A 22,587-nucleotide genomic window follows, 5' to 3' on the forward strand; every position below is an offset into this window, starting at 1 on the left:
AGGGGGGCGGGCAGGCGGGCGGGGGCCCGACACCGACCGCCGTAACGACCGACCGCCGTAACGACCGACCAACCGCCCGGCCTTTCTGTTGCAGAGAGTTGGAAGCCAAAGCTACCAAAGACGTGGGGAGAAAACTACGCAGGTAAGAAACGGACCGCCCTGCTCCCGGGCCCGGGGGCGAGCGTGTGTGTGTGTGTATGTGTGTGTGTGTGTGCATGCGCATGTCCACACAAGACGCCAACTGCGCTGTCGCGGTGTACTCGTGTGTACATGTGCAAAACGACAGACAAGCGTGCACCCAAGTGCGAAGGGACGATGCCATCGCATCGTCGAGCCTCTGTCCGGCGGTGCCGACCCCGCAGCCGTGTGTCGCTCCTGCGCGGTGGCGTCACGTCGCGCCGCGCCGGAGCAACGAGCGACCGCGCAGTCGGTGGAGACGGATTCACACGTGCGTGAGTCTGTCGCCCGTTTCTTTTTTGGGTTTTTTCCTGGAGACCGGCTGCGATGTCTGCCTGGAATCGCAAGGTCACCAGTTGCAAAAGGTTTAAAAGAAGGGAAGGCAGAAATCCTGGGTTTAGACGGATCAGGCTCGGCTGTGTAGTTGCTCTGCAGACGCGCGTGTGCAAATCATCGGTGGAGGCGGGGGGGGGTCATGGGTTTCCTGCTCCGAGGTGGAGCCCCTGGGAAGACGCAGCACTGCAGGTCGGCTCCCCCCAAACTTGTCCAGTCGACCCCACGTTAATGTCGATGAACCAGCCTTTCCCTTGAGCTTTGTATAAGCTCTCTGCCGTGAAGCAACCCGTCATCCTCTGTATCCAGGCATCGAGGCCACGATTCTGCCCGAGACCAGTGCTGGTTATGTGCTGGGAGGCCGAGGGCCTGGGAGTTTCAATATTGATGACTTAGCATGTGACACTAAGACGCCGATACCAGGGTTGTGTACATTGCTCTTGTGAAAAGGCACGTGCCAGGTGTCCTAGTAGGACGATGTTTTTGCAGATACCTGCATCTCTGCTTTCACATTGTCACTGTCTTTCACTATATTCAATTTTTCCTTCTTTTGGTTTTCCTCCATGCCCTCTGTAGAGCTAGTTACGATGAAGGGAGTTGCGTTGGGGAGGACTGCGTGGTTCAAAACTTGGCAAAAACTCAAGGGCAGCTGCTAGGACCGTATTTTTCAGGTCCTGTTTTTTTTGGGGGTCTAGTCTATTTTGAAGTTTAAGTTTGCTTTATAACAACACTGGAAACTGAAGTTTCCTGTCCCTTGAGTATATCTTTTTTTTTTTAGTAGCACCATACTCAAGAGCTGGCCTTTTGTTTAACTGATAAATGCTATTTTATTTGGTGGGGGGGTTACAATAGAATTGAATTAAGGTGGAGTTTGTATAGAAGCCTGAAAATAAAGGTAATAGGATCCTTCAGAAAATACTTCAGGGTCATTTTCAAATTGAAGGGAACAATTCTTAATTGCAGCTTAAAAACCATTTGTCTGTATACAAAATTAAAGTACACCTAGAAAGAATGTAAATAAACTAAAACATAAGCGTTCCCTTTATGGAAAGAATACCCAGTCTATATCTGGTGTTAAATATTTGCTGACACGCCTGGTTCGGCTGGAAGAGCAAAGTGTTGGTTGAAGATGCACTGAAATATAATTAGTCACCAAAATGTGAAGGTCCACCAGTGCATTAAGAGAATTGTCCTAATACTTTTTGGAAAGTTTTAATTCAAGTAGTTGCCCACATCCTCTGCAGTGTTTGAATTCAGTTGCCTTGGCATTGCACAAAACTTTCAGCAAGACCTCTTTTGAAGTGAAAAAAAATGCAGCTTATAATTGTAAGATTGTGCCAGGAACTGCTTACAAAGCAAGAAGGTGGTGGGGGGGGACAACACCTGCATGGAGCGAAGAGGAGGAGGAGGAGCAGTACTGGTGCCAAGAGTAGATTCTGCGATGGAGGAAAGCTGCTGCTGCGTGTCACTCTTCTGAGGGCGCTGGCAGCAGCCAGGAGGGATGAGGAGCAGGGTCCTGGCACTTGGGAGAGGAACATGAAGCTTTTGAATGAAGAACAATGGAACGAGTGGATTAGGAAGGAAATCATAGATGCCACTCCAGCCCCCCTCAAAGTCTCAACATTTCAGTAATAGCCATTCTGTTGTTAATAGTTGTCAGTTTTTTAATACTAATAGGCCACTTGTTCTGTTGCCAAGTAACTTGTAACTATCAGCAGTTTATTCCTGATGACTGTAACCCAGGGATTTGAAACTTCAAGTTCTCGATAAGGATCTTAATTTCCAATCTTCATCCTCTTCAGAACGTTCCATCTTAAGGAGCTAAATACTATATGCTAATATTCAGTTAAACATGGGCCCCCATCTTAATTGCAAACTGTAAGTGGTACCACGTTACAAATAATATCTCAGAACCGTGACACCTTGTTTTGATAATGCTAGTGATACGGCGCACATGCTGGCACCTTCTACAGGGGAAAAATGTGAAAGATCAGTGCTTGCCAAACAGCAGTGATAGAGAAACTGAATTAAATTACAGCCTGCAAGGAGGTATTACAAAGAGCCAACAGTTTTAAATAATGCTGTTGGCACCTATTTTGTGAGGAATTGTTAATTTGTATATTTAAATAGCACTTACATTTTGGATTGCCTATACTGCCCTTTAAAATATTTCCTTATCAATACTTTAGACTTGTATACAAAGCTTCTAAAATAAGATATACTTATGGTTCCTTATTTATTAGTGCTAGAACTTTTTGCACCTGGTAATATACAGATCTTTCAAAGCAGCGTTCCCTTTAAGGCCTCCATATGTGTTTTGTTAAAATTTCCAAGCAAACTTGTGTCTCACATTGGTTCCCTGATGACCTCAGGTGAGGTATTTCAGTGACTTTTGGGGGGAAGGAGTAGGGAGAACTGTTTTTAAGTAAAATAAGGATTTCATATTCTTTTGGGAAGATAGCAGTCATTTGTTTTGAAAGAAAAGTTGTGGGAAAAGGCACTTCTTACTGAAGATACAATTGTGCTGTGCTTCAGAAGTTTTAAGGAGAAAAACTCCATAAACCGTGAAATTATCTGAATCTAGGAGAACAATTTGAGTGATTTGACATTTAAATTTCCAAACATATGTTCAGTGTAGAATTAGTGCATACAGATAATCTGTCTTTATGTAATGATAATATCTAAATGTGAAAGGTCTTGGAGCCCAGAAGGATGAGTAGCTTCAGAAACGTATTTCTGTCTGAAAATGTTCCATCTATCGTGTTACACAGTATAATTGCAAAAGAATTAAGAGGATTCTTTTTCAGTTTGCTTACCGTATACACTTGCCACTAGAAACCTTTTTAGCTGATTTGAAAGCACTTTTATGTGGTCACTGTGTCCCTTTTGTGTAATGGGTTTTTCAGGTAATAACAGGGAGAGTACAACAATTTTAGACGTGTGGTTGCACAGTCAAGTTGGCAGGGGGATTTGGTAACAGATACTGGACCTCTGACTCTTTGCATTTTTTCCTTGACTTTAACTAGATTTCAAGGTGCCTTTACTGGCAAAGGTCAAAACTCTCAGCATCCAGTGTAGGAGTGGAACAGTAGTCTCAGTGCTCGGAACAGTAAACTATTCGTCTCCAGGCTATTCACATGGAGATGTGAGCAATCTATGAATAGGGTTGTTTTAATAGCCCTGGGTGTCGTGCTTTGAACCCAGAGTACAGCAGTGCCCTGAGCCTGGATGCAGCCTAGAATGAACTGTTAGTTAAGCAGGGGATGTTAATAATCTAACAACATGGATCAAACTTTTCATTTCCCTAGGATTGCAAAAGCCCTCCGTAGAGCTGCAATCGTAGTGGATTAAGAATAGGCCCTTACAATTACATCGGCACATTTTTTAAACTACTCAACAAAATATTAAAGTGATGCAGTTAGGCAAAAACTTGTGATTTTATTTAACTTTCTGCTAGACTAATCCTGAATCTTTGCAGCAAATAGCCAGTTATTTCCAACTAAAAGAATCTAGGAAAACGTAAAACAGTTGGACAGTTTAAATTGAAATTTCATATTGCCTTTTAGACTATTTTGTTTAAATATAGAAGGTGCAGGCTTGCTTGCTTGTTTTGTAGCAGTGTCCTCCCGTCTTGGTTATTGATATGTTGATAGAGCCAGGTACACGTCCAATTTCTTGATAGGACTAATAAGCATCATCTTGCCCGGTGAAGTTTGGTTAATTGTAAATGCACTAAGAGTTCCTTGTGTATAGGGGAAAAGAGGTCAATTAATAACAAGATAATCGAGCACCGGATTTCACCTGTATTGAGACTAGTGGTTCAGTCCCAAGAGTGTGAAGGGGCGTTATAATGACAATGTAATCCAAGGAATAGCTTTGCAGCACTTCACTTCAAAGTGAACCTAATAACATGTTGGGTAGAAATCCGTTGTAGGTGGAAGGCGTCTACAAGCATCAGTCGGTGATCTGATAGGGAGGGCTCGTTTGAGAAAGAACTAGCACCATCTTGTGGGACTGATGTGACAAGTGTAGACTAAGGAATGTATTTTCTGCAGTCATCTGCTTGACTTTGGACTCTTAATTTGAACACAGTTTGAACGCTGACTTTCAGTGTTAGCATCCACAAGGTAATACCATTTGTGGTTAGGGTTTTGTTTAAAAAGGCCATAATTTCCTCAGTCTAGCATAGCACCTAGCAGCTTGAAACGGAACTTCCATTTGTCTTGTTGCACTGCAGATTAGTTTGTTGCAGAGTCAGGTCAGTAGTGGATACCTGACACCGCTGCTAAAATGGTGACCTCCTTCTTTTGAAAAGGCACTGATGGGGTTGGCACCGATTTTGAGCCAGCTGACTTTCGTGCTATCAAGGTTGCCAACCCGAGATTTGATTTGTATTTTTTTTTTTTTTTTGGTGTTTTGTTTTGTTTTTTTTACTGACAATGCAAACGTTTTACAGACAGATGTTTTACATCATGTAAATGTAACTCTTCTGCCAAGCCCTGGATGGTAGTAACAAGGGCCTAGTTCAGGGATCAGCAACCCCTGGCACACATGCCAATTAGTGGCACATGCAGACATTTTCCCCAGCATATCAGGAGGCGTGCGAGGAAATTGTTTAACTTTTTCTTTTTTTAAGTTGCTCCTCCAGGCTCTCCGGAGCAGCCAGACCAACATCTCATCCCGCTTGGGCAGGGGCAGCAACAGAGCGCGAGGGCTGAGTGCTCAGGGCAGGGTCCAGGCAGCGCAGGGGGAGGTGCTGCAGGCAGGCCAGCCTAACTGGCCCCTTGGCAAGGCAGGAGTTGTGGGGGAAGTGGGGCTGCCCAGGGCTCTGTGGGCTTGGGCCATGGCTTGCAGGTGGGTGGGGGTGCCCAGCAGCACCTGAGATGGGGCCTGGCTCGGCCCATGTGGCTCTGCAGGGGTGGGGGCACAGCTGCCCAGCCCGTGAGGGGACACTGCCTGGCCAGGGCTGGATGCTGGGCTCAGGGTCCTCTGGCTCTGGGCTCAGCCTCTCTGCTCTCCAGGCACAGCGCAAGCAGGGCAGAGGCACTCCCAGTGCAAGGGTCTGGCCACAGGAGCCCCCCGGGCCCCAGGAACAGCCGCCGTGGCTGCCCTGGCCTACCTGGGTCCTGGCCTTGCCATACTGCAGCTACTGTCCAGGGGCTGGGGCCAAGGCAGGTGCTGTGCAAAGCTGCTGCGCTGCAGGCTCCTGCCTGGCTTAACCCTGAGCACCACCTACAGCAACTGTTCCCAGGGCTCAGGGGGCCCCCACAGCTTGGCCCGTGCACCAGGGGTGGCTCTACCCTGCTCGTGCTGTGCCTGGCGTGCAGGGAGGCCAAGCCCAGAGCCCCCTGAGCCCTGTGTCCTACCCCAGCCAGGCAGCATCCCCTCACGGGCTGGGCAGCTGCACCCCATCCCCACAGAGCTTCACGGCCCACCTCGGGTGCCACTGGGCACCCCAGCCCACCCACTGCAGCCTGAGTCTCCAAAACCCAGGGGCAGCCCCACTTCCTGCCCAGTCTCTTCCTTCCCAAGGGCCTGGCCAGGTTGGCCTGCCCACAGTGCTACCCCCCCCCACCCATGCCTCCCGGCTCTGCCCTGGTGCTGCCCCCACCCAGGTGGGATGGGGCATCCACCTGCCTGAGCCGCAGCTGGGCCCTCCATCCCAGCCCTGGGCCCAGGCTGCATCTGCTCCGGGACCATCAGGGAGGCCTGAGCGCTCCGGCCCTGACGGCTGCTGCTGAGGTGTCACTGCCTCCCTCCACTGGACACTGTCCTGGACTAGCGGCCCGAGCTGCAGCCAGTAGTGGTGAGAGACATTGGTGGTGAGGGAAACACCCTCTTTCTCTCTTTCCTTTTTTCTCTCCTTTTTTCTTTCTTTCGCTCCTCTTTTTCTCTCTTTTCTTTTCTCTTCTCTCTTTCTCTCCCCTCTTCTTTTTCCTTTGCCTCTTTCTTTCTCCTTTCTGTCTCTCTTCCTTTCTTCTCTCCTGTCCTTTTCTCTCTTTCTTTCTCTCTCTCCTTTTTTTCTTTCTCATCATAACATGCTTAACAAAAAAGAATACACAAGAACAAAGATAGTATATGAAGTTTTATTTATTGCCACCAGGTTTAGAATTTTTAATAAACTTGGTATTTACCATAAAAAGCAACATTTATGGTTATTAACTACATTAATATGCAGTGTGTCCTGCCATGTACTCCTCTGCCCTGGTTTTGTTTTTCTGGCATGCTGTCACTATGGCACCTTACAAGGTAGGCATTGCATTTTTTTCAGTACTCTGTCCAAAAACTTTGCCTACCTCTGGTCTAATTCAGATTTAGAGATTTAATAACCACCATAATAAAAGGGGGAAAATGTAATCAGTAAAAAGTCCATGAAATTACAGACAATTGGCAACCCTGCACACTGTTCATCTACAAAGGATGTATTAATGCGTTGTCCATTACACTGTTGACTCCTGGTCCTTACAAAGCTGTTACACTTGCTAGTGACCTGGAGTGTATGAAGGCTGCACATTTTTCACTATTTCATTATGAGATAATATTGCAATAGCAGGATTTCTGTGAATAATATTTACAGCCTTGGAGCCTACTGATGCACAATTCAGAATTAAGATTCTCTGTATAATTTTAATTTTCTGAGCATGAATGATTATAAAATGTCATCCTTTATATGACATAACGTATCTTTGGTCCTTGACAAATAAAAGAATTATCTTGCTTTAAGGAGGAAAGGGAATTAACACTCATGTGTGCATCAGCTGGTTCATAGTAATTGCTTAATCTGTCCACTCCTAGCCAGTAATATGTGAAGCTAAACTGGCAGTAGTTTACCCCTGAATGAAACGGCTGATAGGTTATTGTGATTTAGCTTCCACTTTTTGCAGGTTAGAGTAGACAAAATTATTGCAGTGGCTTCAGCTGCACTGCAGCTCTGCTGCTGGTTGTTACCTCCTGTTTCTAAAGCAGCAGCTGCTTTAAGGGAGCCAGTCTTCAGTAGCTGCGGGAAGCAGAAAACAGCCCATGATCGATGTGACGTCCCTGCCTTACCTATGGTCTGTAGCTGCACTTGTAACCCTTGCTGCACCGACATCTGGGATAGCGTGACACGCACTTTTTGTCAGCTTTCTGTCGCTGAGAGGTCCTCTGCTAAGCAGGACAGACCTCAAACCACACAATTATGAGTGTAATAGAGTACCAAAGAGAGGTACATGCAGGCTCTCCTCCAACCAACTTCTGATCCATGAAGACAAGCTGAATATGAGAATGAGGGGAGGCAGAAGGAAGGGAGATGAACAGATACCTATATTTATTAAGTTTATAAGTATATAAATAGTGTTTTGGCTCTTTCATTTTGTGGGATACATCTCTGCTCTAGTCTGGGGTTTGTATGTTTGTACAATAATTGAGAATCAGTACAGAAATTGCCAAATTTGAGATGATTCAAGAAATAGATTTAAGGAAACTGCTTGGGTGACTGTACAAAACTGATCAACACCACATATCAAACCTGCAGCAAAACCTGGGTCAGGATTCAGAGCTTCCTGGAAGGGGAGAAAAGAAAACTTTCAAATTCTCCTTTTGAAACTTGCTCCCTTCTGCCGTCTAGCAAGGGCTGCTGGCTGGGACAAGAGGAGAGGACTGGTTTGAGAGTGGTCTTTTTTTTCCTCCTAATAAAGATACAGGATTTTTGCTCGGCTGTAGGATTTTGAACACCGTCCCTGTTCGTGCTCGCTCGCTTGCTCTCTCTCTCTGTCTGTCTTGGGGCCAGGCTGGGGAAACCTGCAGATAAGTCCTGCTGCTGTTTCACTTCCATTGCTTAGCTTGTCTGCTGCTACTTCAAGGTCTGACTAGTTTGTTTTAGGGATAACTAATTCATCCTTTTAGGAGCGTGCCCCAGGTTGTCACAGCCTGCTGCACTTTTAGATCACATTCACTTTCTTTCCATTTACTCCTGCAGTCTTTTCCTTCTGTAAATTTTCTCCCGTCTGAATTTTCATCTCCCAGTCAGTTGCTTCATCTCTTCAAACATTACCTCTAATTTTCTTGTTTGCCTGTTGCCTAGAAATTACTTTAAACCTTGCTGCTTGTCTTTTATTACTATATTATCTTTACTGCATGTATAGTCAGTCTGCAAGTGTTTACACCTTCACTGCTTTTCTGTTTTTCTTCAATTCATACATTACCTTTTTGATCAAAGAACTAAACTCCATTCTTATCATTAGAATTCAATGTCTCTTAACATTTGCTTACAAAGTGGAAAATAGAATACAGTATAATTCTGCACAGCTGCATTGGTAGTGAGCTTTTTCTTTTGCAAAAAACATAAAATATTAGTTCATGTGCTCCAAACGTATTAAACAACTATATTCTTTCAAATATAAGAGACTGTTTCTTCCAAAAATGCCATGTCTCTTGAATTTGAGTTAAAAAGAAAAGGCAGTTTTGTATGTACTATGAAGGTTGTATCCTTGTAACTGTCTTTATTTATTGCTTTATTTGCTTTGACTTTAAATTTAAAGTCAGAAAATTTGAATGAATCTTGAGTTTCAGGGTGTCTTACATTCAGAAGAATATAGTACTAATGCCATTTGTCAGTGGAAGCTGGTTACATCTGAAAGATGGTAAATTCAATATGTAAGAGTTTAGATTAAGAGCTAGTTCACAGCAACAGGCACAGATTAAATTGTGCCTGCCTATAAAACTAACATTGGTTTGTGAACTAAAGCTAAATTAAAAAGTGTGCTCTTCAGTTTATGTGGCTTGGTACTGTTAGTGTCTTTTTAAGAAAAAACTTGTCTGTGGGCATGGAGGAAGCAAGGATCTCTTCTGCATACCCTAGCAAACATGATATACAAGGAAAAGTTGGAGGAAGTGGGATTATTTAGTCTGGATAAGAGGATACTTGTTGGTGGGGGAAGGAGGTTGATTTGAAGGATGGTTATAAAGAGAATGGTGATAGTCTAATCCCTGTGCCCACAGGGACAGTATAAGTAATGATTTTAAATTAAAAAAAATAAAATAAAATAAAGTTGAAGCTAGACAGTAGGAAGAACTTTCCAAGTATGACGACAGTTAATAACTTCCAATGATAAGATATTTTACTCAAACACTCTAGGTAAGCTATTCAGGTTTTTAAGAGCAGGTTAGGTAAACGCTTGTGTGGCATGGTTTAGATAGGGAAGATCCTTCCTTGTGCAGAGGCTTTGACTAGCTGACCCCCTGAGGTCCCTTCCACACCTGTTTTTCTATGGTTCTGCACCTGAGAGCAATCTCCTGACAGTGGGTTGCATTAAACCTTCTAGCAACTTTGACTGAGAGTGACTATATCTACTGTTCTGATCTGAAATTTAATCTAATAGCACAGAGGTGGTCACCTTGTGGCATGGGCAGCTGCTGTGTGTGGCACGTAGCAGATTGGGAAGGGGACAGGCAGCAAAGTGGCAGAGAGCAGAAAGCAGAGCAGTGAATAGGGCAGGAGAAAAGGAGTGGAGCAGCACTTGGGGAGGACAAGGGGCTAACTTGTGGCATGCCTGCCAAAAATGTTTGGCCCCGTTGTAATCCCACATCTGGGTTAAAAGTTGCTTGAGGTTGATTTAAAAATATATTTTATTATTATTATTCTAAAAAGAATGTAAATGAATATATAATGTATCTTGGGAGAGTTAATTACAAACTATATGGTTCAGGGATTTAGTGCAAGAAGAGGAAGAACAGTTGATGGAAGAAAGGAAAAAGAGAAAAGACGACAAGAAGAAGAAGGAAGCTGCTCAAAAAAAGGTAAGTTGATCCTTACATAAGTAAAAATATGAATCTAGGATTTAGTTTTAGTGTCTGTTTACAGTATTGCATATTTTACAGTTGTTAAAGATGAGATGTTAAAACCCCCTCGTTTTGAATCTATTATTGACTGTTCACAAGTAATTGTTACACTGATTAGCTTTTATTTACCTTTCCTATATAGTTTTCTTTAAAGTTAAATAAGTGAAAGTTGGTTGATGTCTTGCTTAAAGAGAGACTTTCTCACAGCTTGTTCATTAAACCAGTTTTGTGTATTTTGAAATTCCTTATTGTGTTGATATACATTGTTAAGACTGGCACAGTACAAAATGTTCTTTGTGATAGTAGCTTTTAGCTGTTAGTCGTATTTTAATACATTTTATTACACTTCTGGGGGTACTCCAACTCACGATTGCATAGTCTACATTGTCTGAAGTGGATAAAATGAAAACTTTGGCAGCAGGAAGCTGTGTTTAAGATTAATAATTGTGAGAATGTTAAGTGTTATTCCTAATGCCATTTTGTTCACAATATCTTAAAAATCACTTCATATTTTTAATATAATGTTGAAACCAAATGTCTATCATAGTCATTCATACTTAGATGGAGATAATCTTCTTACTGAGGAGCATTACTCTATTTAAGAACATATATCTTCACTTTAACGTCAGATTTGCTATTTGGAAACACCAAGAATGGCTGAGTTCTCGGCATTTTATTAATTCTACTGAATGATGCCAAATGCCTAGTTTATAGCTAGAAAAATAAGAAGAGTCAGTTCTGTCATCTGCTGTGCCCTGTGTCAGAATAAAGGGGTTTACCCTATTCACTAGGGGAAAAAAGGAGTCTAAAAAGCATTAGCGAACATGAATTTGCATGAATTTGCCAGTGTCTAAAAAACCACTGGGAAACCCTGTGCAGTGGGGTTTAACACTAGAACTAAAACAAAAACAAAACCCCCCAAACCCCCCCCAAACTAGGAGGGTTGTTGCTTACTTGTTTCTCCTGAAACAAAGAATTGAAAGATTTGTTCGTATTTGGGGTGTTGTGAACAAAATCAAAGCAATGACAAGATTAATCTTGGGCACCATTCACCAAAACCAGCAAAACTGGGCTGCCTCCCTTTGATGTGGTAGCCTAGTGGTTAGGCATGCCTTGGGTGTACCATAACAGGGCTTTTGGGCAAAAGAGGGTCACCACTGAAATGTTATGAATCCGCCCCCTGAATAATGTTTTCAGCTTCCCCTAAAATGGCCTTTTTGGTGAAGAAACTGTTCAGCTCTTCCCCCTCTTCCTCCCCACCCCCAATTCACTATTTTGCTGTCTTTAACCTTTTTTTTCCCTTCTTTTTTTGAAGTCATGAGTAGCTTTTGGCTCTTTGATGAATTTTCTTCAAGGTGTTGGATCCCTGTGTGCACTGGCTGTCTCTAATCGCTATGAATGTTTAGCTGACTTTTTAAAACTCGCCCCCTTTTTAAAAATTTCTACACAGAGGCTTAGTGCTAGAAGTCAGTTGATAACCTTTTAACTTCCCTGGCACGTCTGACCACTGTGAACAGATGAGTCTAGCAAGTTGTCCGCCGAGATGCTAAATATTGCCTCCTTTTTCTGTCGCTCTTGAGAGGGTGCCAGAATAGTGACTTAACGATCAACTTGAAACTCATGCAGTCGTAGCTGTGGCAGTGATAAAAATCCAGCCTTAGGCCTGCTGTAGCTCCCGGGATCTGTAGGTCAGCCAGCGGGAAGTGACAGGGCTCTTACTGCATTAATATGCTGCTGCCAATAAACCTGTTACGCAGCTGCCATAGGAAGGTAACTTCGGTATAGAGTCCTCGTGTCCTTAAATGAGCCATTTTGCAGAGTTGCATGGGGGTTGGGCTGGGAGTAGGGCAGGTGGAGGGAAGCACTGGATACTGGGTAATGGCAGCTTTGCTCGCACATTGAGTTTTTTGGTCATCATAAGGAGTTCTTTTCACCTGCTTGCCTGTGGCATGCTATGGGGTCCCTATTTTGGTAGCAGTTTTGAGGGTTGGGGGGAGGACCGAGCCAGGGGGTAAAGGTGAGGTAGGCAAGTGTGAGCTCGGTGAGTCCGTGCGTTGCTGTTCTCTGCAGAGGCAGCCCTTCGCTTGCTTGCACTTCTTTCATTTCCAATGGCTGGAGTGGTTTTTCTTTTCTTCAGAAGACAATTTAGAGAGGTTGGCTACATTGGTGTCCAGAAAAATGAAGAAAACATAAGAAATGCATCAGAAATGATGAATTTCTTGGAAAGAAGAGTCTGGGCTTTGTACTGTACTCTGCCTACATATTGGGCGGTATATAATATATCTTTGACCACATCATTTTTTGACAAAAGTAACAATAAAAACCTTTTAATATGAAATACAGTATTAACAGTTAACGTACTCTTGATTTTTTTTTATCAACATGAATGTGGACATGACACTAGGAGTGTTAATAACCTGACCATATAATGAACCCTAACTGCACTGATCTTCAAGCCTAATAGTTCTCAAATCTGTCAGCTTTCCCCCGCTTCTCCGGGGTCGAAGGGCAGAGCACGACAGTGAGAACTATTAGTAATGAGCTGTAATCCATTTAAGAAACATGGTAGGCTTCGGGCCAGTTGCTGTAACACGAACCATTTCTGAATGCCTGTTAAAGGGCTCTGTCACCTACATATCTCTTTAAAAACATTTTGATGTCTATGTTGCATGTAGTATGGAAGATTATTACAAGTTGTCTTCAGAGAGATAAATAATTTTGTTTCCTTTGTGCTGTTGAGAGAATATTATGAAGAATCAGGCTTGCTGTCTTCCCTTGCATAGTTAGACCCGCACAACTGTGGAGTGAGAGGGGAAACTTTCCGTTACTTTGCAGCGCAGCTTTATCAGTACAGATTTCTTGTTGGCTGTGTCCAAGGGCAACTCTAAAAGTAGCTTGTTACAACTTTGTGAAAAGTGAAGATTTTAAATTTGCTCTGCCCCTGCCTTTCTCCAGGTTCCCTGGTTTGCCTTTTGCTGTTGTGAAACCAGGGGACCTTCCCCCACCCTCATTTTTCTTAGCTAAACTAAAACCTTTTATGTCAGGTGTCTTATATATGCTAGGTAAATAATCACCACTACTTTTTTAATCATTTTAAAGAAACATAGTCTTTGGGATTGTGTATGAATGTTCGTGTGTCACATACAGTTGTCTCTCAGATTCATTCAGCCTTGTATAAAGGTTAAACAGCCTGGTAGGTGGAAAGAAACAACAAAGCTGAAGACCGGTAAGGGACTGTAGAACGGGGGAAATCTCTTTTCAGTTGTTCACTTAGCTGTCAGAACAGTTTTAACAGGAGGGTCGAGCCGCAGGATGATGTTAGAGTTTATAAGTACAGGCAAAGTATCAGAAAATCCAAATGATTAACGTTATTTCTTTTTATTCTAGGCCATTGAACAAAAAATCAAAGGTAAGTTGCTGTAAAACTATTTATTTTATATCTTCTTTCTGGGTTTTTTTAATTGTATTGACAGAAATTGGCTGTCTAAAATGTTTTTACTACTGAAGGGACAGGGTCTTGGGAGATGTGCAGACAGTGCCAACAAGGTGTTTGTAGGTTCCCCCAAAATGTCATGGGAGGGCGCATGCTTCCACTCGTCAAACTCTCCTTTATTTTGGCAGCACCATATATAGTTCCCTGCACACTGCATTGTCGTCTTGTTCTTCCCTTTCTCTTCCTTTTCTTCCTCGGTTCATTTAAAATGCACAAAAACATTTGTAGCCTCCTACCGATTCAGTGTTATTACAAATCAGATGATACAGTGTGTTTGTTTGAGGTAGCTCTTACTGATGTCCTATTAGTATAATTAGGGTTCAAAGTGATAGAAAGGCAGGTGATTAATGTGACCATCTTTGAAATTAAATACTGAATTTGGAATTTAAATTTCCTGCAAAGAATTAGTGTGCTCATGTCTACAAGCTCTGATTGAGCTCAAGTGCTCAAAACCATATGGGAGTATTGCAGGTTTTTTTGGATATTTGTACTGTATATTTTACACTTCAAGTACTACTTTTTGAGAGAGAGAATCATTGTTTTCCTCTTTGTGCCTGTTTAACTTCTTTTTCATTCTAATTCGGATCATATTAGTTAAGAATTTGATAATTACTGTGTATATATGCATGGGGCTAATGTATTTGTTAAATTCTGTATCTTTAGAAATACTGGGTTTAATTAATATTTAAACTTGAGACACATTCCTAGCAATTTGTCAAGGATAAAATGTTGTGTTAGCCATGCTAACTTGAGATTCTCCGCGTACAAGTGTTTTCTCCTTTTGCTACCCGATGTAGGCAGCCCTAGTTCCAGCTGTTTTGAGGTGAGCTCACATCTGGTTCTCTCAAATTCTAATGGTTGATCAGTTTAACATTTGCTTACAGAAAAGCTGACTGCTGCAGGGTAATATGCTCCTAACATAGAAGAATGTTGTACAGGAGGAAAGGGGATTTTTTTTTAAATTCATAGCATACGTTAGTTTGAGGCGAGAGGAACTCCTGCATTGTGCTGTTATGGAGTCTTCAATGGACCCTTCTTTCATTAGTGAGAATTACAGACCGGTGCCCAGGAGACCTAGTGTCAGATCTACAGATGTCCTGTGAATGCTGCATTCATTGATTTCAGTGGATTCCCTTGCCTAAATCGGTGAGGTTTTGTGGCAGATTTTGGACATGGGCCCTCATACTTAGTGAAGAGGTTAGACAGCATCCTGGGAGCTACACACTTAATAAATATTTTCAATTAATTTTTTTAAGATCCCTCTTTCAAACAGTGCATGAACTGCATGCAGTGATTTAATCAAATGCAGAATAAATCCTTCTCTTGTCTTCACAGCCACTCCTAACATACCAAGATTTTAAGATAATAGGTATAAAATCCAGCAGCATTACAGGCCTGCAACATCTGAGCATTATGAATAGTGTCATATTTGCACCATGCTGTAATAGATTAGTAGATTGAGAAAAATAGTGACGGACAGGCTAGGGAAGTGGTAAACAATTGCTTTAAAAAATGTAATGTTCACTTTAAATACACATCTGATATGTGTTGCCTCTGAAATGATACAGTGATGCTCACAACCAAGGAAAGAAAATGTAAGACCCTATAGCTGAAAAGAGGAAGAAAGGAGTTGATCTGTGTCTTTAGACTACTTGATTGCCTTTTCAGTACAAGGAAATAGTTTAATTGGGAAGATTAAGAAGACCTTTTTTGTTAGCTTTTCAATTTTTGTTAGGCAAGATTTAATGCAAGTCATTAACATGGAAGCAAAACTCTAATGTTGCATTATGAGTAAAACTGTTTAAGCGCATGAAAGGGAGAGGGAATTAATTGTAAACTCTGCTGCAGTGATCCATTCTGGTTGTCCTTGTCAATAAGGTAGGGATGTGATGAGATTCAGCCATGGAGCTGTCTTTAAACTATGATTTGTCACACTCAGAATTTGTCATTTGTGTAGTCCAGCTCGCTGATTCAGCAGTTCTGTCTGCTTGTATTCAGGATGTAAATTTAATAAATGTTTTTAGTTTTGAAAGTTTCCGTCACGTTAATTTAATAAGTTCTTGATTACGCAAATGAGTTGGAGATAGAATACAAGAGTATAAGATCTGTTAACAATTTATCTTGTTTCTTGTTGCAGAAAAGTTGCACTAAAAGTTGTGGTGCGAGGAAAAAGCTATTGGTTGACTCTAAAACTCATAGATAGGATCACTACTTGCACCATTTTTGTCCTGATAGTCCCAGAACCCAGTCGTCATAAACCTGAGTAGGAAAATAAATCTGAACTATTCATTACCTCCGGATGGAATATAGTACTCCGATTTACATTGCTGGTAAATTTATTATACCCGTACAAATGAAAACGAATAGTCGTTTGATACTGTGTCATTGTCTCAAAGAGTGCACATTTCCCCATGCAGTTGGATTTTAAATTAGACATTCACCACCTCTTTAGGGAATAGATATGTTCAGCAGATAAAACTGCAGACTCTTCAGAGGAAGGGCACTGTCTTTTATGGATTTGTACAGCATGGGGCACACCAGGTCTCTGATGCCATTTGGGGCCCCATGGGCATTGCTGTAATATAAATTAAGGATTTGGAAAGTGCTTTGAGACTTTAACCGATTTTAAAGGTGCTGCAAGACTGCCTCTACTCTAACTTACAGCTTTTTTGCCAAGCAATTGTGTAATTGTACTTGCATCCGATACTACTCAGATAAACCTACTCCTTCATCATGAGTATCCCATTTATAAAAAAATGTCCATTAACTGCACAGTGGCTGTACAAAGAAAATGGCTTCAGACCCCAAACACTGGACGAGATGAATTTATGCAGAAGAATGAGTTGTAATGTGAAATTCCCTTTCCATACTGCACTTGCACATATATTAACAAGGCATACCTGAATGAAGTAGTTTATGCACCTGAGCAGTGGGGTTAAGGCTGATTTTCCTGCTGCCTTTGGACTGTTGAGTATTTGAGGGGGAAAAAAGTAAGCTAGATCATCAGTTTAGATAGTTTTTAACTTGCCTTTAAGTTTCCCAGTTTTCTAGAAGGACTGAGTTTAAAGCCACTGCTTTTGTTGCAGAACAATAAAACTCCAGATCACCATTGCAATAGAAAGTGCCTTTAAAAATAGCTGGGTAGGGAGCTGAATTCCTTTTTCTCACATTTCCTACCTTTGAAACTCATCTGTGTGCTCTGTGACTGTACTGAGAAGTTTCCTGTTTGACTTGCATAACTATGCTTTTTTCCTTATTGAAAAAAAAAAAACCCGTTACCCTGGCTTTTAAAGCTTGAAAGTACAAAGAAAAAGTAAACGGATCTCTAAATACTGGCTGTTTAAAATTACCCATCTGCGTGCCACATAATTCACCTTTCTGCAGATCTGCAGGGGTTAATGAATTAGCAAACCGTTAAGATATTTTCCAGATCAGCTCGCTGAGCTTACAGCTGCGGCCATTTTTTCCACACCGAAAATTCTAGCAGTACATCTTCCGTGTGTCAGCTCGAAAGCCAGACTTCCTCTGTTTGCCCTTCAGCATTCCCAAACTGACAACTCTTTGGGGCATGACGTGCAAGGACAGTGTAGTGCCATGCATTTTCAAGAGGTCAGCTTAAGCAGAAATAAGGAGAGAAACATTGAAATGACAGCCTGGTGCTGCTCTGTATGTGGGGTAGTGGCCGATCTGATCTTCGGGAGCTGATTTTGTTTGAATGAGACTGTTCTTTCCATCTGCATTAAAGTTGTTCAAACAGCTGCCATTTTTTTTTATTGGAGGGGGAGTTTAAGTCACTGGGCCCCTACTCCAGAAGTTGGCAAGCAGCACTCTTGTAGCAGTAAAATGACACCATGCTTCTCCTCCATTTTCTAATGAAATCTGCAGAGTGGGAAAGCAACACAAGTTGGAAGCGTCTTTCTTTGGAATCTCTCTGTAAACTGTAACTGCAGCTTCCCCGGGCTTGTGGGTTTTCAGCAGGTTTGTTCTTTCTGAATCTTTGTGTGTTGTCTCCGATTCCTTTCTAATCTTGCTACTGCTTGTCATGAAAATTAGGGGGAATGCATTGCAAGCCTGTTAACCCAGTTGTCTTTCTACTTTAGGGTGCCGTAGAACAAAATGCTGATGTGCAAAACGGGTTTGTGTTTGTTTTGTTTATCCAAACCCTCGTTAAACCAGGGAACGAGATGATAACGGCTCCCTGGGATTTGGAGGGGGAGTTCACGTTTACGCTAGCCATATTGTAGCATTTAAATGTTAAAGTGAGAGAGTGAGGGTTTAAAATTCAGCGAAGTTGCTGATCACAAAATGCGCAAACGGACAGAATAAATTGTGTGGCTTTTAAACTTTCCGTGACACTTGAGAAATAATTGTTTGGGGCCTAAAAACATCTATGCCTGATTAAATTGAAAAATCACACATTTTAAATTCTGCTTTAGAGCTTGTTTGATTTGTAGGTAGGAAGTAGAAAGTGTCTTAAGCTAAAATGTTTTGCCTGCATATTGGTTGTATTTTATTTAATTGCCAGTCTTTCTACAAAGAATAATATTTTATCTATCAAGGAAATGTGTATAGACTAGATAAGACCTATGCCTTTTTATACTGTTTAGCAAAGTATATTATAGTTATTTGGGGTTTATTTAGCGAATTGGAACATATTTACTTGTAGTCTGTCACTTACAATTAACCAATTAATTTAGGTATCCAGGAAATAGTTTAATTTGATAACAAGCAAAGCTAAAAATGTTGCTTCCTTCCTGTGCTAGTGCAGAGGGACTTTTCCTAACTCTCTTTTCACCTCTCCTGTAATATATTGTGTGTGCGGGTACACAAAGGATATTGAGTGAACCAATAATGAGTTATGTTGAGCGCCAATGAGAGAGTCTGTGCCAGATTTAAAAAAAAAAAAAGTCTCTGCAGCATAGATTTTTATAATCTAAATAGGAGGGCAGCAAAAAAAATGTTACATGCCTTGTACGACGTGCCCAGAAATGGATTTATTAACAAGTAATGCAATTCAGTATTTTCTGTAAATAATGTCTTGGCACAGTGTCGGTAGACTGTGCAGGAAGTAGGTTGACATCCTTGTATAGCTGTCAACATGCCCTAGATCAAAGTTTTTATGTCCTTTTAACTGCAAAAAATTAGCCAGTATGAACAGTTGCATCAGAGTGTATTGATAACATGTACTTACTAGTAAAGAGTTAAATAAAAACAAATCATGAATGGTGAAGTCCCAAAGTTGAATTGGTAAGATGGACCATAGTAATATGTGGGTACCGAGTATTAAAATCTGCAATAATTATCCCATTTGTGTTGGATGTTGTATTTCCCTCGTAACATTTTTGAAACAGTTAAAACTTGCCTGTTATATCATTTTAGAAGGCATTTTGTCTAGAAGTTAAAGCGCAAAGGCAGGGGAAATGGATGGATGCATGTTCAAAACATTTGAAGACATTGAATTGTATTTATACAAATACAATTTGTATAAATCATGGGTTATTCCTGCAGTATTGCATGTGTGCATCTGAAACATTGTTCAGAGCTGAATTCAGTGGCTTACCAAAATAAGTAACAACTTCCATCAGCCGAGTTGAATATTGCTAGTCATTTTATCCAGCTTATCAGTTTATCTAATTACATGTGATATCTTCTCTTGCCATGCTCCTGTGCATTAAATTGACTTATGTTTTAGCTATCCCTCTGCCTAAATCTGTCCCTCTCCATTCAGCTGTGAAATAGAGTAGAAGTGGGTCACTGCTGTGGCAGAGCAGTGGAAGATGGTGGTATTGTGGCGTGTGCATGTTTGTAATCAGCTGAAATAAATAGCGTACTCCCTTTCTCTGCCCTTGAAACTCATACCAAGGGTCTATATTTGTTAGTGGACCACTGAAGAAAACACGCTACTTTGCATGTCCCTTGCATGCAAGAATTTTTTTCTTAGGGTGTTATCACATCATTTCATACCCAAGCCAAGTGGGGGATTTAGCCACAGAGGTCCATTAATTTACAGGGAAGTCATGTTGTGGGGCTAAATCCATTGGTCAACTTTCAAAATCTCACCCTAAGCGCAATTTTCTTTGCTGGTTATTTTAGCAAAGAAAACCTAAAACAGAACAATTTGGCCTCAGTGTAAGATGGACCTGATAATACGAGGTGTCTCATACAGTAACAACTCTGGCAGAGTTGTTTCAAACCATTTCTTGTGGGGTGGGGGGATGTCTGAAAATAGTTGCTGCAAAGTATTAGCTTGTTTCCCCCCACCCCCCCCCAAAATCAAACACCTTACACTGTTTGTATGCATTAAAGGCCAGGCCCAAGGAAACATATGTGTGCTTCCTTTTATCTGGTTGCTGTGTTCCTGATTAGGAGCTGCGGGGAGTGAACAAAGGTAGAATAGCAGGCACTGCAACTGCCTCTTCCTTGCTCTGTCTGGGTTTGGTGTCTATACCCACACATGACATCCACCGATTCTGTGACTTCAGCTGTGTGGTCACGTGGCCAGTGTCGAGTCTAGGAAAGGTAATTTGGACTTTTGGCTGGATGCTGATGTGCACATAGCAGAGCTTGTAATAGGAGAGGAATTGCACCTTTCCCTAAAAGTTTACAAATAGCCCAGAATATTTGTTTCTTGTGCTGTCTTTGGATTTGAAAACTTGCACCAGTGACTGATTTTCTTCACCTTTTTTATTTTGGGGGGGGGGGCAGTGCCAGAACAAACAAAGACCAGTGTAAGCCAGCCTCAGCCTGTCACCTCCAACGGCACTTCCACAACAACCAGCACTAATAATAATGCCAAGCGGGCCACAGCCAACAATCAGCAGCAGCAGCAGACCTTGCCTCGATACCCTCCTCGTGAAGTACCACCACGATTTCGACACCAGGAACAGAAACAGCTTCTGAAGCGAGGTCAGCAGTTACCGGTCATAGCTGCAAACCTGGGATCTACTCCTAAAGTATTAAACGGCCAGTCAGGAGGTAGCACTGTTGCAAATAAACAGCCAGTGACCAACGGCGAAGTGCCGAACAGCAGCAAAAAACAGCCAGGTGAGAGATGGGGTGTCTTATTTAACTTCAGTGAAGTTATTTCTTTGCTAACTGTATTATAATGTTTCTAAATGTGAACAGCATGGTGTATGTTTTAAGTGAAAGGAATAGCATAGTGTGCCAGTTAAGTGATAATTTGAAAAGATGGTCTTCTGTGATCACTTCCTACTAGCTGAAATGTGGATAATTCACAGTTCATCTTTAAAGCACTGACTCCACACTTGTTTGTATTCTGTAGATGCTTATACACTTTGAATCGCCTGGATCAGCAGTTCCCAAACTCTGACAGATTGCACACCACCAATTTAAGATGATACAACCTTAACTACCACCAGCAAATTTTTATCGTATAAAGTAATTAAAATAAATCTGTTAACACGTACCACTGACATGTTGCCTACAGATTGGGAACCGCTGGCTTAAATTTCACTTTTAGTGATTTGGTCAGCAAGTTCACAATAGAAGGAACCCGTGGGCGTGTGTGAAGACTTCTCCGAGGAGTGGTGGTTTGGGATAGCTATGCACCACCTCTAGGGCTATCTGACCAGTTTCCTATTTCAGAGCAGGGTTATGAACCTGGATGTGTTGCTCAGAGAATCCAAAATTGATATTCTGATGTAAGGGTTGAGATTTGGTGAAGTGCCAAACTTGTTCATCCACCCCAAGGATTGTGGATTTCCAGAGGAGCTTGGCCTCATGAGCTTTTATCTTCATCTGTGGGTTCAGAACCTTTTTGTCTTTTTACCTGTGTTGACTTGATATACCTTTTCTTGCAACAACTTTGTAATAAGTTCCATACATCAGATGTGTAAAGCTTACACTTTAACAGCTAATTTTCGGACGCTTCTAGTAAAATAAAGGTAATGTATTCCTGCCTGAAAAGAAATAACTCCTTTTCCAGAGATCTAACTTATTGAAACAAAACATGATATTCTTCGACAATCAACCATCATCTTTCCCTTTAAATGTTTGAGTTTCTTGTGCTAGTATTTGCAGCTGGTTTTAGGGGTTTATTTTTTTTCACTTTTTTTGGAAGTACTTGTGATGCACCATGCAGGCTTGATATGAGCAAAACTGTTTTTATCTGAGGGACTGATATTTCTTACCATTCTCAGTATTTCCAGAGATCATTGGTGTGTGCCACCATAGTGGATATGACCCAGAGCGGTCCAGTGCACAATAGTTGCTTTCTTCTTAGAAGAATTCTTAGGGAAAGCTCAGTACTTTAGATGTAGAGATCCTTGATCTAACCACAGATTCATCTGCTGTGGTCGCATAATCAAGAAAATAATAGCATATCTTAACTTGAACGTAAACAGTTAAATAAGCTTCTCTCAAATACTATGCAAATAAATACCTTTAATAAAATCATAAATGGAAACCTTGTTACAATGTTCAGTAAATATTATGTTTTTTAAACTACTAGTATCTTTTTTTTACAAATCTGGGTATTAGTTTTTAAATGGTGATTATTCTCTTCAGCTTCTCTTTAGTCCTGATTTTCTTATAGCCAGGTTTTAAAATAAAAATGTTAGTACTTTTTTTCTAATTCTTTAAAGACAAAATTTTGTTCTCTGAAGAGCTGGTCTATGTTAGTCAAGTCACTTAGCATGTCAGGTAGTCATCCAAAGATGGATTCACTTGTAACCTATTAAACAACCTCTCTAACTGTAAACTCTTCCAGGATTTCATTTGCACACTAGCTTGCAAAGCCACTTGTT

The 22,587-nt window shown here is 41.5% G+C and overlaps 1 protein-coding gene across 14 annotated transcripts in view; it reads left to right on the forward strand.

The window, feature by feature from the left end:
* The window catches only part of TNRC6A (trinucleotide repeat containing 6A), a 113,398-nt gene that overhangs the window by 63,235 nt on the left and 27,576 nt on the right, over positions 1–22,587 (forward strand). For 8 of the 14 annotated variants that reach the window (XM_025208259.1, XM_025208260.1, XM_025208266.1 and 5 more), the window contains exons 4-6: positions 95–142; positions 13,717–13,738; positions 20,516–20,866. In XM_025208259.1, coding sequence (XP_025064044.1) covers positions 95–142; positions 13,717–13,738; positions 20,516–20,866 — 421 coding nt within the window. Of the gene's footprint in view, positions 1–94; positions 143–10,034; positions 10,288–13,716; positions 13,739–17,707; positions 17,801–17,922; positions 17,958–20,515; positions 20,867–22,587 lie in introns of those variants that run through there. The other 6 variants (XM_025208269.1, XM_025208270.1, XM_025208265.1 and 3 more) reach the window with 5 other exon arrangements.

Source organism: Alligator sinensis, unplaced genomic scaffold (assembly GCF_000455745.1).
Source record: "Alligator sinensis unplaced genomic scaffold, ASM45574v1 scaffold1164_1, whole genome shotgun sequence".
Taxonomy (NCBI): domain Eukaryota; kingdom Metazoa; phylum Chordata; order Crocodylia; family Alligatoridae; genus Alligator; species Alligator sinensis.